Source organism: Pseudochaenichthys georgianus, chromosome 22 (genome assembly GCF_902827115.2).
Source record: "Pseudochaenichthys georgianus chromosome 22, fPseGeo1.2, whole genome shotgun sequence".
Taxonomy (NCBI): domain Eukaryota; kingdom Metazoa; phylum Chordata; class Actinopteri; order Perciformes; family Channichthyidae; genus Pseudochaenichthys; species Pseudochaenichthys georgianus.
Genome location: NC_047524.1, coordinates 19,311,884 through 19,325,035, shown reverse-complemented (window position 1 = coordinate 19,325,035; position 13,152 = coordinate 19,311,884). Strand labels below are relative to the sequence as shown.

The following is a 13,152-nucleotide window of genomic DNA, read 5'->3' as shown; positions in this document are numbered from 1 at the left end:
ACGCAGTGTGTAGAGAGGCCTCTTTGTCAGACAGATGTGAATGATAAAAGCCCATATTAGTGAATAGGATCCATGCAACCGCAAAGGAAGCTGGTCCTGGTACAGACCACAACACATGAACGCTTTCATCTTCTGGGCCTTGCCATTAGGAGCTCACTTCCTCTGATAACAGTATTGGGTCCCTGGACTGTCAGTAATCATGGAAGTCAAACGCTCGTAATGAAGCAGTTGCATGAAGTCCATCTATATCTGCCGCGCTGTCTGTGGTCTGTTGTGATCTGGGATTTTCCAGAACGCTCCACGGTGGCGTTTATCACCGCTGGCTGCCGCTGTGGAACAGAATGAGGCCAGAAAATGTGCAGTTTCTGCACAACCTCCGATGTAATTGGAACTGCCAACCAAACAGTTTGGTCAGGAGGGACGGCCTGTAATCGATGTCAGTGTGATGGGTCTTCAACTGCTATCCTGGGCTCCATTAAAGAACACTTACTGAGACACAAGCTACACATAGTATGAGAAAATGACAAGAAGGGACTATGTTTTAATTTGATTTCTGCGTCCCTATTTTCCAGGAAGTCTACATTATTTAGGAGGGGTATTGTATTACAGACCCTAATACACGTTTGAATTGTCCACAGAGCACACAATCAGACTAACAATTGGAGACATGGGGCGTTGTCTTCAGTGTGAATGCCTCTCTGAATGCAGGAGGTTTTCCATTCTTCTCATGTTCATACATGTTGGAGCAACTCCCTCCATCCCAGACAGGAGTTCCTTACCCAGGCGCTAAACCTGCAGCTTGCTGACACGCTGTAATAGCCGTCATTTGCACTGTAACTCGAGGCTAGTGCATATGTCTCATGTTTTAGAGTAATTTAGTGGTATTAGGAGTTAATTGGGTAATTATTTCTGGATTGTGCTGTAAAAACATACACCTTTTTCTCCACATTCCCATGTCTTACTATCACACGTTTGTCTCCACATCCCCATGTTTTAATATCACATGTTTGTGTCCATATTCCCATGTCTTATATTCTTCTGAGATAGACATAGTCATAGAAATGTGCATTTTCTATTTATTGAACTTATTTGGGACCACATCTCTTTTCCAAAGTAAAATGAATACGGGATGAGGACAAAAGCTATAATAAAGTCATTAATACAAAATAAATTCTCATAAAATGCACATATTAAAGAAAAAGTGAGGCAAATCATAGCGTAAATAAAATTATAAAAAATAATAATAATAATAAAGTACTTCCAGAAGCAGTAGTCCCCCAATAAGTGTGTACAGCCTGTACCGTGGGGATGTCTCAGAGGATGGCTGCTGTGCTGAGGGTCTGTCTGCTGCTGCTCTGTGACCTAAATAGGCAGCCATGCGTGGCCTGATGGGAGACAAACATCAGGGGGGGGCAGTAAATAACACCTACAGCCATGCTATTGTTTGGACGCCACCATTGTTCACATATCCCAACACCAATAAGACGCTTATTCCTGAGTGATCATCCATTCCCTCACAGATGCTAGGATTAAACATGATCGGACTGGATGATTTACTGCAGCTGCAATGTGCCGGAGCTCCAGTTACAACGTGTCCTCATGTGATACTTCACTTGAGAACATTCAGATTGACATGGAGAGTTATGATTCTTCATGATCAGTGAAGTATGCAGTGTGTGATTATTTCACTGCCAGTGTTTGAAATGACATCTCTGTCTCGCTTACTAAAAGCTAACCCTATTTAGCTTCGCTGGCTTGGTTGTTGTTCACTCCATATCGCAACAACTATAAGAACCATTCCTCTGAATTATTCAACAACTTTGGGGATTTCTTTTAAATGGTATATAGATATCTCCAGAACAACACTCGTGACACCTTGACCTTTCTTGTCTCCAAACCATGAGTTTTAAACTTCCTGTGAAATGTGGTGTACATTTAAGTTATCCCTTCCAAACTAATTATAATTGATAACCCTCTGATGCTGCACTTATGACATTTTAGCAAGCTGAAAAGCTAAACTATAATTGATCATGGTAAACATTATACAATATGTCAACATGTTAACACTGTCATTGTTAGCATGTTGGCATGCTAGCTTTAAAACACTGCTGTAGTTAAGTACATCCACACAGAGCCGTTAACGTGCTGTATTTCTATAATACCCTTAACCTTTTCCAGTGTGAATTTGAGAGACAAATGGAGTAACGTAAAACCACGGTATAGCTTGCTAAGATAGAGAATGAAATTGTGCTGATACGAGCTATTTCTAGACTGAAGTGGTGTATTTTTGTAATGTTTGGGATTTGCTCCTCCCTCCTGCTGTTGGTTGTCAGGACTAAGTGCAGATCAAAGTGGGTCTCTGGTGCAGGATCAGGGCCAGAGCCGGGCACTGTTGACGTTCACACTGGGTTTATTTTAGTTCACCCTCTGGGTGGGGAACTCCAAATATTATGAAAGGAGGAAGTTGAGCAAGGCCCCCACCAGCAGACTGTGTGATTCTGCTAAGGCTGGGCCCTCATTAGAAGCACATGTGGGCAGGACTCGGCCCTGCCCCTTTACTGTACGTGGCTGCCTATCTGCCGTGATTCCTGGAAGTATTGCAGGATGGCGTGCGTGTGCCCCATGCAGAGGGTCAGCTCTAGTGGGGGGTTCAGGCCGAGAGGCTGGCAGTACTTTTTCCTAAAGCCCAAGAGGATTACTTTGAAGGAGGAAACTCAAGTCAAGCTGTTACAGCAGGAATGAGTCATGACGGTCTCGCCTCCTACAGAGCAGGACCAAAAAGACTGTTATTGCAAAACCCCAGATTCTTAGTACAATCATTAAAATGTCTTACTACATGCCATTTGTTTGCTCTGCTTATTCCTGACAAAGCTCCCGTGTAGGGACGGTCTGATGCGAGTGCCAAGTTCCACTTAATAAGTCACCTAACACCGAGCGCTGTCAGCAGGCTGGCTCTATCTGAAGGGCGCTGTTAAACTAACAATCCCGGCTTTGACAGTCCGAAGAGAGAGAGCATCTCAGAGAAGTTTCTGACCAAGAGGGAAGAGAAAAGGTCGGGTCGGATCGTCCTGTGGGTAGCTGCCTCCGAGGCAGAGCTCCTCGCTTAATTACAGCTTTACGCTTCACTCGGTCTGTAACAAAACACTTTTGTGTTTGTTAGTTTGACGCAAAGTGGTGCATGTTGCTGTGTACAGACGCCTGAAAAGAGCCGCTTTTATCCTGGCTCCTCTTCACGTTGCCCTGGAAACAAACATTTTTGAGCATGCTTTATTTGCAGAAATGCCGCCGCCCACTGAGAAGATACACCTCCCTCCCTCCCCCGCACTGTAGTCAAATCACAGTTCTCTGATTTTTCAGGATACATATGAACACTTTGCAACTGTGTCACCATGAAGCATTTGTTAGCTGTTTTCTCTCTAAATGTCACACACTAAGTTGTATTTTGTTCACAGGGAACCAGAGAGTGTCAGTGAGCAGCCTGCTGGTCTGTCATGGTCTGCTGCTGGTGGGGACCAACCTGGGGGTCACTGTGGCCCTCTCTGTCCCCCGACTGCAGGGCATCCCCAAGGTCACAGGTAACACCCAAACAGCACTGTCTCACATATTGTTATGTTCTGACATATAGGCCTATTACAAAGGATTACTTTCATAACTAATGGGTTGATTTAGATTCATGATTTAGACAAGGCAAAGAAAACAAATCATTTCTTTCAATAATATTAATTTTATTCAATGTTATCAAGTTACCACTCATGCTAGTGACACAGCCATACAAAGCTAACATCAGTGCGCACTCATGGAGACTTAGAGTGTGGCAGCTGCTGCAACCAAGAACACGGTTAACAGCAATATCATTATTTTTTAGAAGCTAATTAGCGCAATTATTAGTTATGTTGGTTTTACAGATATGATTAACATTGGTTGTTCAAGCAAAGGGAACTCGGATGAATGCAACTAAATGGAAAACTAGATGGTTATTGAAACAACAACCAACTTTAGCAAAGCTTTACTTAATCTTAACTTCACAAGCTATCAAATGGTTGTCAAAAACAAAGTGGAGAATCCAACATATACAGGTTTTGGGGAAATATCACTTTCACTTAATGTATACAGGAGATATATAATAAAGTGTGTGTTCCTGTGGTCAGGGCGGGGCATGGTGTCCTTACACGCTCACAACGGTCCGGTGAAGTTCCTGAGCGTGGCTGCTGCGGTGTGTAACCGGCCCTCTGGCCCTCCATCATCCAACCCCCCCACCTCAGTGCAGCCAGCAGACACAGAGGATGGGGAGACCTCGCAGCCCCCCCCGGACTCAGCCACGTCTCCCCCTCAGGGACGCGGCGTGTGGTTGGGGGAGGCGGGCTGCACCTCCATGGCTCTCCAGGACTCCATGTCCTCGTCCTGCAGCTCCTTGGCTCCGTCCCAGGGCTCTCTGGAGCACGGGCCGGAAGACGGGGCACTCTATGACACGCTGCACGACCCGGCCCACCACCTGAGGGGCCGCCGGGCCAGCAAAGTGGACGTCAGCTCTCTGCTGGTGGTCTCCGGAGGGCTGGGCCACCGCAGGGTCAACAAGAAGACCAAACAGTCTCGCCATGACGACACCACCTCCACCATCATGGTCTGGCAGATCCCCCTACTCAACATGTACCAAAGCACCTCGGTAGGTTGGAAATAACGTTTTAACAATAAACAAAAAATAATGCAATGCTTATTTTATAAAATGGAGAATAATAAGGGCTGATAAAAAATATATATATATATATATAACTAATTGTAAAATGTATTCTTAAAATAATGAATACATTCACCACTCTATAATGTAATGCCTAAAAGTCACCATAAATCAATATTAAAGTAAAATAGACATTAAATATATGAATTGTATTGATGCAGTTAATGATTTAGCTGAAGCAACTTAAACTATGGTTAAATTCAAGTACAAACTCAAATAGTATAAAGATAAATACATAAATGTGTGAATAAATGAAATTAAAGGTTAATTAATTAAAATATGATGTGTAGATATGTACATATATATGAAATATATATACACAAAAAAATGTAATATTTGATATTGAATGTTTAATTTATGCTGACAATTAATCCTTAAAATACATAGTTATTTGTTTATTTAAGCATTTATTTAAGCATTTAACTAAATAATAAGTTATGGTTTTGTTTAAACTATGAGTATCTTATACATTTTCTGTCTCTCTTCTCTCTTCCAGGTCAGAGCAGCGCTGCACACTCACAAGGAGATCTGACGTTGTTTGACATTATGGATGGATCAAAACTGAAACCAGGAGTCCATCAAACACTCCACAATACTCCGAGGATGTTTCTAATGATGTCTCCCACTATTAAAAAAAACTAAGGATCAATATAACCACTCAATCATGATGCTTCGTGAGCAAACAACTCCCCACAGGCCAGTCCGAAGTTATACTGTATTTGTTATGCTTGTTTAAAAACACTGAAAGGTCTTTATTTTCACCCTCTGATAAAGTTGTTGTTCTGTAACATGGCTAATACATCCTCCACAGTGTTTGTGCCATACAGTGGACTGTGTAGGACTGCAGTATTCACATCAGTGTTGAAAAGAAAGGAGACTTCCTCCTGCTTGAAAGGCGTGTACGGTAACGATGGCGCTTTGAATCTGTTACATTAAGGTTTTATTAAGATTGGGATTAGGTTTGAGTAAAGGAAGAGTTGTAAATATGAAGTATGACAACTGAGGATCACCTGTTTTGGAGTCAGATTCTGTGTTTATATGGAATCAAATCCTGTTACTATTGGACCAGCTTGGTGCTCGTACCATTCTGTTACCAGAGGGAAGGGATGTAAAGAAGGTGAAATATTGATGACTGAATTAGTCGGGAAGGCTTGATGAGAATCACTGGCTGGCCAGGTTTCTGTTCATAAAGGCACGAAAGAGTTGTTATCACTAGAGATGTTTCCCCCCCAATGTATCCCCCCTTTTTGTCTCACATAAGAATATTTAAAAAAAGAAAAAAAGCTTTATACTTTTGTCACAGTTTGTTTGTACTTCTGTAATGTTTATTAACACATTCATAAACTCTTTTATTGAAAAACCTTTTGTATTTCATCATTCAAAGGATCCGTATGAGTTTGAATCAACATTTCTTTAATTAAATGTCCACTTATTTTTAACTTTTGTTCCACCTGGAGTGGTATTTAATTGATGACTTGATTCTTGGGAAATACATATGAACATTTTCTGTAATTTGTACAGCCAAGAAAATAACGCTGATAAGTTGGCATTGTTGTAAAGCAGTGCGCTAAAGATAGCTAAAGCTAACAGATATTGGTCATATTTAAAGGTCACCTATGCAAAATTCACTTTTTCATGTCTGTTATACATCAACATGTGTCCCCTCTGTGTAGAGAGATTCTGAAAGTTTCAGGAACAAAGATTCCCTCACCTTTTGTCCTGATCCATTTATATTAATGCTGAAATGATATGTTTGGTATTTCGAGCCAAACACTTCAGAGACATGGTTTGTATATATCTGAGACCTATAATATATTGATGAAAAAGAGTATAATAGGGGTAGAAGTTAGAACAGAGTGTTATTGTTCCTGTCCCTCTCTCTTGTCTCAGGCTAACCTTGTACTCGGCCTTCTCTCTGCTGTGTGCAGACATCAGTACATGCTGCGACTAGCAATGTGCCCGGGGGCCGCAGGAACTGAGCCTGATACGGCTCTTCCGGGATTTCACTGCTCATTTCTCCTGCTGCCGAACGGAGAGGGTCAAGACTTTTTCTCTCTTTCAGCGCCCACGCCCACAGTACAAACATGTTTCACTACATTGTCAGCTGAAGCAAAAATAGATAAGATGATCTCAGGTTGGAGTTGTTCCCATTCTAGAATTTACAGCACCTTGGACTTCTCCAAAATATTTTCATAGCTAATATTTTTGGTAGTATGTAGTATGCTGATTTAAACCTGGGATAATATTTAACTCCTGTAACTGAAAATTGGCTTGCATGTATTAACTACTAAGTAAACAACTCCTCAGTCACACTGTACTATTCAAGCTAATACCCAGTTATCAGTTTGTGTGCAACTGGAAGTCTTTTGTTTTCAATTCGACCCTGGCGTTTCCATGGAGATAGATCATTTTGTGTATCGGTCCTCAGCGAGTCTTTGTTCTCAGAGATTTGACATTATAACGTCCCAGCTGAATGCCCTCTAATCTCTAATAGTGTGTGATGGCCTCGCTGTGGCTCCCCTCTATTTGTATATGTGAAGGACAGTTGTTATGACTCGCTGTCTCCGCGGTGGAGAGCTTATGGACCCTGGATTTTAAAAAGCACTGCTGTGAGGTTGTGCCATTTCTAATCAGGCCTTTTTATGTGTTGAGTGCATAAGCCTTGTGTGCCTTTTTGTATTACATAAACACAAACCTATCCAATTCCAGGGTTATCTACACATTATTTCTGCTTTTGTTGCTCAAAATGATGTACTGTACTCTGGCTGTATTTAGGAGCTAGTCAGAAAAACGTTGGATCATTTCCAGAGTATTGTTAGTCCTTGGCTTAAACCTGAATTACATTTACACTTACAATAACTTTAGGAAGTGATCATCTCAGTACTTAAGATATACAGATACACTCATGCACAAACAGGTGGAGGAGGGTACGTTTATTTTTGTGCTAATGTATAATCAATTTAGGTGCCCAGATTCTGGTGTGTAATTGTATTTGGATGTGTTGAATCACTGTGATATTCAAATATTTAATTTGTAGGGGTATTGTACACAAAGGATCCCACTTTTTGTAATTCAATTAGTTTTAGACACAACTTAAATCTTATTTCATGATATGTTTGTGAACGCAGGGAAGGGGGATTTCCTATCATTTCCATCCCTTGACCCCCCCACCCATCGTGGTACCCAGCACATGGATGATGCGTAAAGGAATGGCGCATCTCTGGGATGGGTCTATGAGCAGATGGAGCCTCGTGCTCCCGCTGTGGAGTGTAGGGTTAATACCGACTGGAGGGGGCGTGGTTTAGATCATTGATGACCGACTCACTGTAGTCAACTGTAAAAAAAAAAGACAACAAATATCCCAGTTTTAACATCTCTCAGAGCCAGAGCATCTGCTGCCCACGCTGAACAGCTCCAGCTTCCTGCAGGAAAAAATACGCTGCCACTTCCACGGGAGGAAATGAGTTGGCGGTGTGCGGATCTGAAGGAGGTGCGACCTGAAAGCAGTGTGTGATCGCCCCTCTGCCTGCCTCGCCCCCTACCACTGACTGACTGAACCGATCCCGTGGAACAACCAGTTGAGAGGGTCGATGCATAAAATGTGAGCGGATGGGGAAACACCAGCTGGATTTGTGGGTGAAGTAAAAAAAACTCGTGCAGGAGGGGAGCACACAGCCTGGGTTCTTCATCAGGACTGCCTTACGTAACTGGTCTTTGTGCAGGGACTGGCTGCTGGTGTTTGATCACGGCGAGGAATTGCAGGTAGGTCGCGTAACACTTCTATATTCCTTATTTCTGGATTGTATTGTTGTTTGAATACAACTACACGTACGTTTATATTCCTTCGTGGTTTGACTAAACGAGCTGCTCTCAGCGTTCATCCGACAGTATAGGGGACGCGTTTGAGTTTTGATGTGATTACAAACGCCCTTTTCCAGTCATATTAGAGATTAATTCCTCCATCAACTCAACACCGTTTGCGCATGCGCTCTAAATGACTCCAGATTACCACAAATAATGAACATACAGGGTGATTATTGCGGTGGGTCAGGCAGTCTGCAAGAAGCTGCATGTTGGGATGGCTTTGCATTCTTTGTTAAACTACACATTAAAGCAGCTGCAGTTGTGTTGACTCAATTGATGACACATTACTACAGGACGGATTACACAGCATTGTTGGCAATGGCAGCACTAAATCATTTTTTCCTTTAAATTGAAGGTTTCCATGGTTTTGTTATTAGAGAAAGGGCGCCCCTTAGGGAGTAAATAAGACTCTGCAGCTTTAAGACACTTTTTTCCCCCATCCTTTGTTGCATCTGGTTAAATTCCCTTCTTGTCTCCCCCCCCCCCATGTAGGTGAACAGGGAGGAGTATAATCACAAGTTTCTACACATCCACACATCATGATCATCTCCCAGTGAGTACATCAAGATGAACGAGGGTCTCAGGCAGGGAGGAGGGGCTATCACTGTGGAGGCTGATGTCATCCTCCACGCCATGAACTCTGACCTCGTCACACCTCCTGACAAAGTTGGAGATTTATGTCAAAGTTACATCCAAGGATTACCGCAAGATGACCAGGGTTTCAGCCCTTCTCCAGTGTCTGAGAAGGAATACCTGCTGGATGGAAGACTGATGGAGAATAACCTCATCGAAAGGCAGAAAGGCAATGGCTCGTACTTTTCCAGCCATGATCAGTTTCCGAATGAAACGCACAATGGCGCCAGAGCTAAAGTGTCTTACAGTGCAGATTCTGCTATCCAAGCCAAACAGGAAACTGATTGGTCAGACCTTAAATTGAACTTGGAGGTCAGGGACAACAGTCTGGAAGCTGGAAAAACCCACCATCACGAAGAGCCTGATTTAGTCATCGAAGTCGGCGGGCAGAAGATCAACGCTCACAAATCTGTCCTGGCAGAGAAGAGTGACTACTTCAAAGCACGGCTGTCACGAGACATCCTGAAAGTCAAGGGGTTGAGTTACAAGACTTTGTCGACATTAGTAGACTATGTTTACACTTCTCAGATGAATGTCTCCAAGGCCAATATTGTGGATGTCATCACAGGGGCTAAAGTCCTGCAGATGCCCTGTGCCGTACAGGCCGCCATGGACTCCATGACCGAACAAATCACTGCAGAGAACTGCTACGAGATCCTGAACATCGCCAAAAAGCAGAGGCTCAGCGAACTGAAGGAGACTGCCTACGGATTCATGAGCGACAACTTCCTCCAGGTCCTCAAAGACCCCGCTGTGTACGGGCGCCTCAATGGGTCTGAGCGAGATCTGATCCTGAAGAAGAGGATGGAGGGGAGGCAGACTCTGATGGTTGCAGAGATAAACGATGTGTTTGATCGTGTTGGAAGCCGTCCTCCGAGTCGTTGCGGCAGTCGACCACAGAGCCCGTTGTCCGGTGGGTCTTTGGAAGATAACCATATGATTTACAAATTTAACGAAACAGCAAATGACTGGAGACCTTTAACTTCCATGCCTGAGGACATTAACACTAAAGGGTGTGGGATCTGCACCATGTACAACTACCTGTTTGTGGCCGGGGGGATAAAGGGCTACGGGGAGAAGGGCAAAGTGTCAGACAAGGTCTTCGGTTACAATCCCATAACCAACAACTGGGCCGAGATCAAACCTATGACCCAAGCTCGCTCCCAGCTAAAGCTTGTGTCAATGGATGGCTACTTGTACGCCATTGGAGGGGAATGTTTGTTTACAGTGGAAAAATATGACCCTCGCATGGACCGATGGACCTCCGTGGCCCCCTTACCCAAAGGAGCCTTTGCAGTGGCCCACGAAGCCACGACCTGCGGCGGAGAACTTTACGTTTCAGGAGGCTCGCTCTTCTACCGCCTCCTGAGGTACGACACCAAGAGGGACGAGTGGCAGGAGTGCCCCTACAACAACAGCAGGAAGAAGTCCAGCGACATGGTGGCGTTCAAAAGCTTCATTTACCGATTCGATGTCAACCGCGAGCAGGGCATCACCGTGGTTAAGTACAACAGCATAGTGAAGATGTGGCACGACTGCGCATCACAGAAGCTCGGAAGCCATTTACCCTTCAGGTGTGCCGTGATCGGGAACTGCATCTACTGTGTGAACAAGAGCCAGACTCTTCAGTTTGTAGTGGAGGAAGACAACGCCTTCTTCGTCGAGGAGCTGCTCAAGGCGCCTCTGGAGGCAAAAGGCGTTCTTTTTCCTTTTGTTCTCACTTTGCCAGAAAAGCCTGAAAAAGTTACATAGTGTGTGTGTGATCATAGTAATTCAATAAATGTGTCATAGCGAAACTGGAATAAGCAGAAGACTTATATAAACTCTTCAATGTCAGCTCTCTATCTCGGTGTCTCATTGCCTGCTACCAATGGAATGTGTGTATTTGCATGGCAACTTAACGTGTCTGCAGGCCTTAAAAAGATTTTTAAAGTAAAGTGAATGAATGCAACGGTATTTGTATCTGACTGTATATTATGACATGATGACAGTGACTGTAGGCTCTTTTGTGTATTTCCCGTGTTCAGTGTGGTTTGGTGCACTTTTGCAGTTAGAATAGATTTTATTTAGAACATATCAACTAGATGGCTGGTGACTGGTAACAAGAAGTTATTGAAAGTTGTATAAACAAAGAATGGAAACAGTTGTAGTGCGCCTTATGAATGATGAAACACAGGTTCTATGCAAATGAGAGAATATACATGTCAGGCTGTAAGGCTATTTCATAGTTATAGTTGAATGGGAATCTGACTGGGAAGGAACCTTCCTTCAACCAGGGCTGCAACTAATGATTGTTTTCATTATTTTTCATTGATTTATTGTTTGGTCAACATTATGTTAGATCATTTTTAACACCCCAAGAAGATGCTTTTAAGGGTCTTGTTTTGTTCAACCAACACTCCATAGCCCAAAGAAGTTTGGTTGGTTTTATTTAAAAAAAAATTAGAATGATGAATGATCAATATTTTGTTAGTAAACAACAAATTGTTGGAGCTCTACCTCGAAAACCTGGTCTTCTCAGGCTTTAAATTATAACATGTGAATCAAAGTGAAATTATCTTAAGTAAAAGGCATCAGAATCATTATTACACCGCACAAATACTCCTTTTGCAAAACTCTCTCTTCTCCAAAAAGGTCAAAGCAATCTTGTCAGAAATATAAAACAAGATGCTTTAGATTATTTTTTCTAAATTATTCAAAATATAACCAATTAAATGTTATAAGTACATAAATATTGACTTTTAGATTTAATAATAATGCCATTATGTTTGAAGTGCATACTCACGGGTATCACAGGTCCTACATTTAGCACATTTGCCAAAGATAATGATTCTGTAAGGCAAAATCTATCAGTACGAAAACAATAGTCAGTTGTGTAAAAGGAGATGTGCTGCTAACAGGCTTTCAGATTACACAAAGACTCATCCCGTATCTTTTATTTTCTTGTATTTGCTTAAGGAAAAAGCAATGGAGCCAAGTTCATGCTCCAGCAGGTTTCTTCCCAGACTAAAGCAGGCCCACCCTTGAGGTCAAAGGTTAAATCAGATACTGTTTCACATTGCTACTACAGTGAACACCTCCGTCCACAAACTAGATTTGCTTAACAAACTCTTTTCTGTTTGCATCATTTTGAATTAGTACCAACTAAATGTTCTTTTTTTAAACATTATAAAAGTTTTTTTCTGCTGCAACAACACAATGGGAGTTTTGTAGGGAACCTAATGCTGGTTTATTCTTGGAACAAATTGCTTTGATAACATTTGTAGGAATGTCTCCAGGCAGTCACTGTGAGGAGGACAGAGTGGATGTGGTTTTTGATATTTTGCTGGCTGGCTATTGTGATTTTTTTTTACATGGATTTGCTGCTGTGATGGACTGTAAAGTGATGCAGTGCTAGGCTTCCTGTTCAAGTCATACGGAGTGGGCTAAGAAAGCTGTTGGATAATGTGTATCAGTCAGAACTAAGTGCTTCAAATAAAAGATTTTGTGTCTGAAAATGATCTGGTTTTCTGAATGTGTATTCAGCATGGTGCTGCATTATTTGTGTCAGTCTACCTTTCCTGAAACAGAGCTGCCATCTAGTGGATTCTGCCTGTAACAGCAGACAGTGATGCTGTGTGCCAATAAAACATTTAAGAACTCAGATGGCTGTATTTTCCTATCTCATTAATGTATGTAATATTCATAGTGTTACTTCAGGGGAAATTCTATCATAATAAGCTCTTGAGTTTAAGTAAATGTGAACAGAATTATGACAAATCTTTTGATAATAATGTTAATCCATCCTAGCCAGTGAATTCACATGATACAGTTCTCTTAATAGCATGCCAATCACATGCATCATCAATATATTAAGAGTCAGTTACATTTTTTTATACAAATATAGTTCAAAATGGACGCCTAATTCCAACATATTCATT

At 42.3% G+C, this 13,152-nt stretch overlaps 2 protein-coding genes across 4 annotated transcripts in view; both read left to right on the top strand.

Annotated features, from left to right (window-relative positions):
- arhgef10 (Rho guanine nucleotide exchange factor (GEF) 10) overlaps window positions 1–6,095 on the top strand; it is a 51,043-nt gene extending 44,948 nt beyond the window's left edge. For all 3 annotated transcript variants that reach the window (XM_034111520.1, XM_034111521.1, XM_034111519.1), the window contains 3 exons: window positions 3,453–3,575; window positions 4,149–4,663; window positions 5,232–6,095. In XM_034111520.1, coding sequence (XP_033967411.1) covers window positions 3,453–3,575; window positions 4,149–4,663; window positions 5,232–5,267 — 674 coding nt within the window. In that variant the 3' untranslated portion in view covers window positions 5,268–6,095. The remainder of the gene's footprint in view (window positions 1–3,452; window positions 3,576–4,148; window positions 4,664–5,231) is intronic.
- A 1,963-nt stretch (window positions 6,096–8,058) lies between these two features.
- Window positions 8,059–12,875, top strand: LOC117467941 (kelch repeat and BTB domain-containing protein 11). The gene is made up of 2 exons (XM_034111880.2): window positions 8,059–8,497; window positions 9,092–12,875. Exon 2 carries the CDS (start codon window positions 9,167–9,169, stop codon window positions 10,982–10,984), a length of 1,818 nt encoding a protein of 605 aa, XP_033967771.1. The 5' UTR covers window positions 8,059–8,497; window positions 9,092–9,166; the 3' UTR covers window positions 10,985–12,875.
- The last annotated feature ends 277 nt before the right edge of the window (window positions 12,876–13,152 follow it).

Bases quoted from the DNA above. Each gene is read 5' to 3' on its own strand.
- LOC117467941 (XM_034111880.2), top strand. From the start codon at position 9,167: ATGAACGAGGGTCTCAGGCAGGGAGGAGGGGCTATCACTGTGGAGGCT.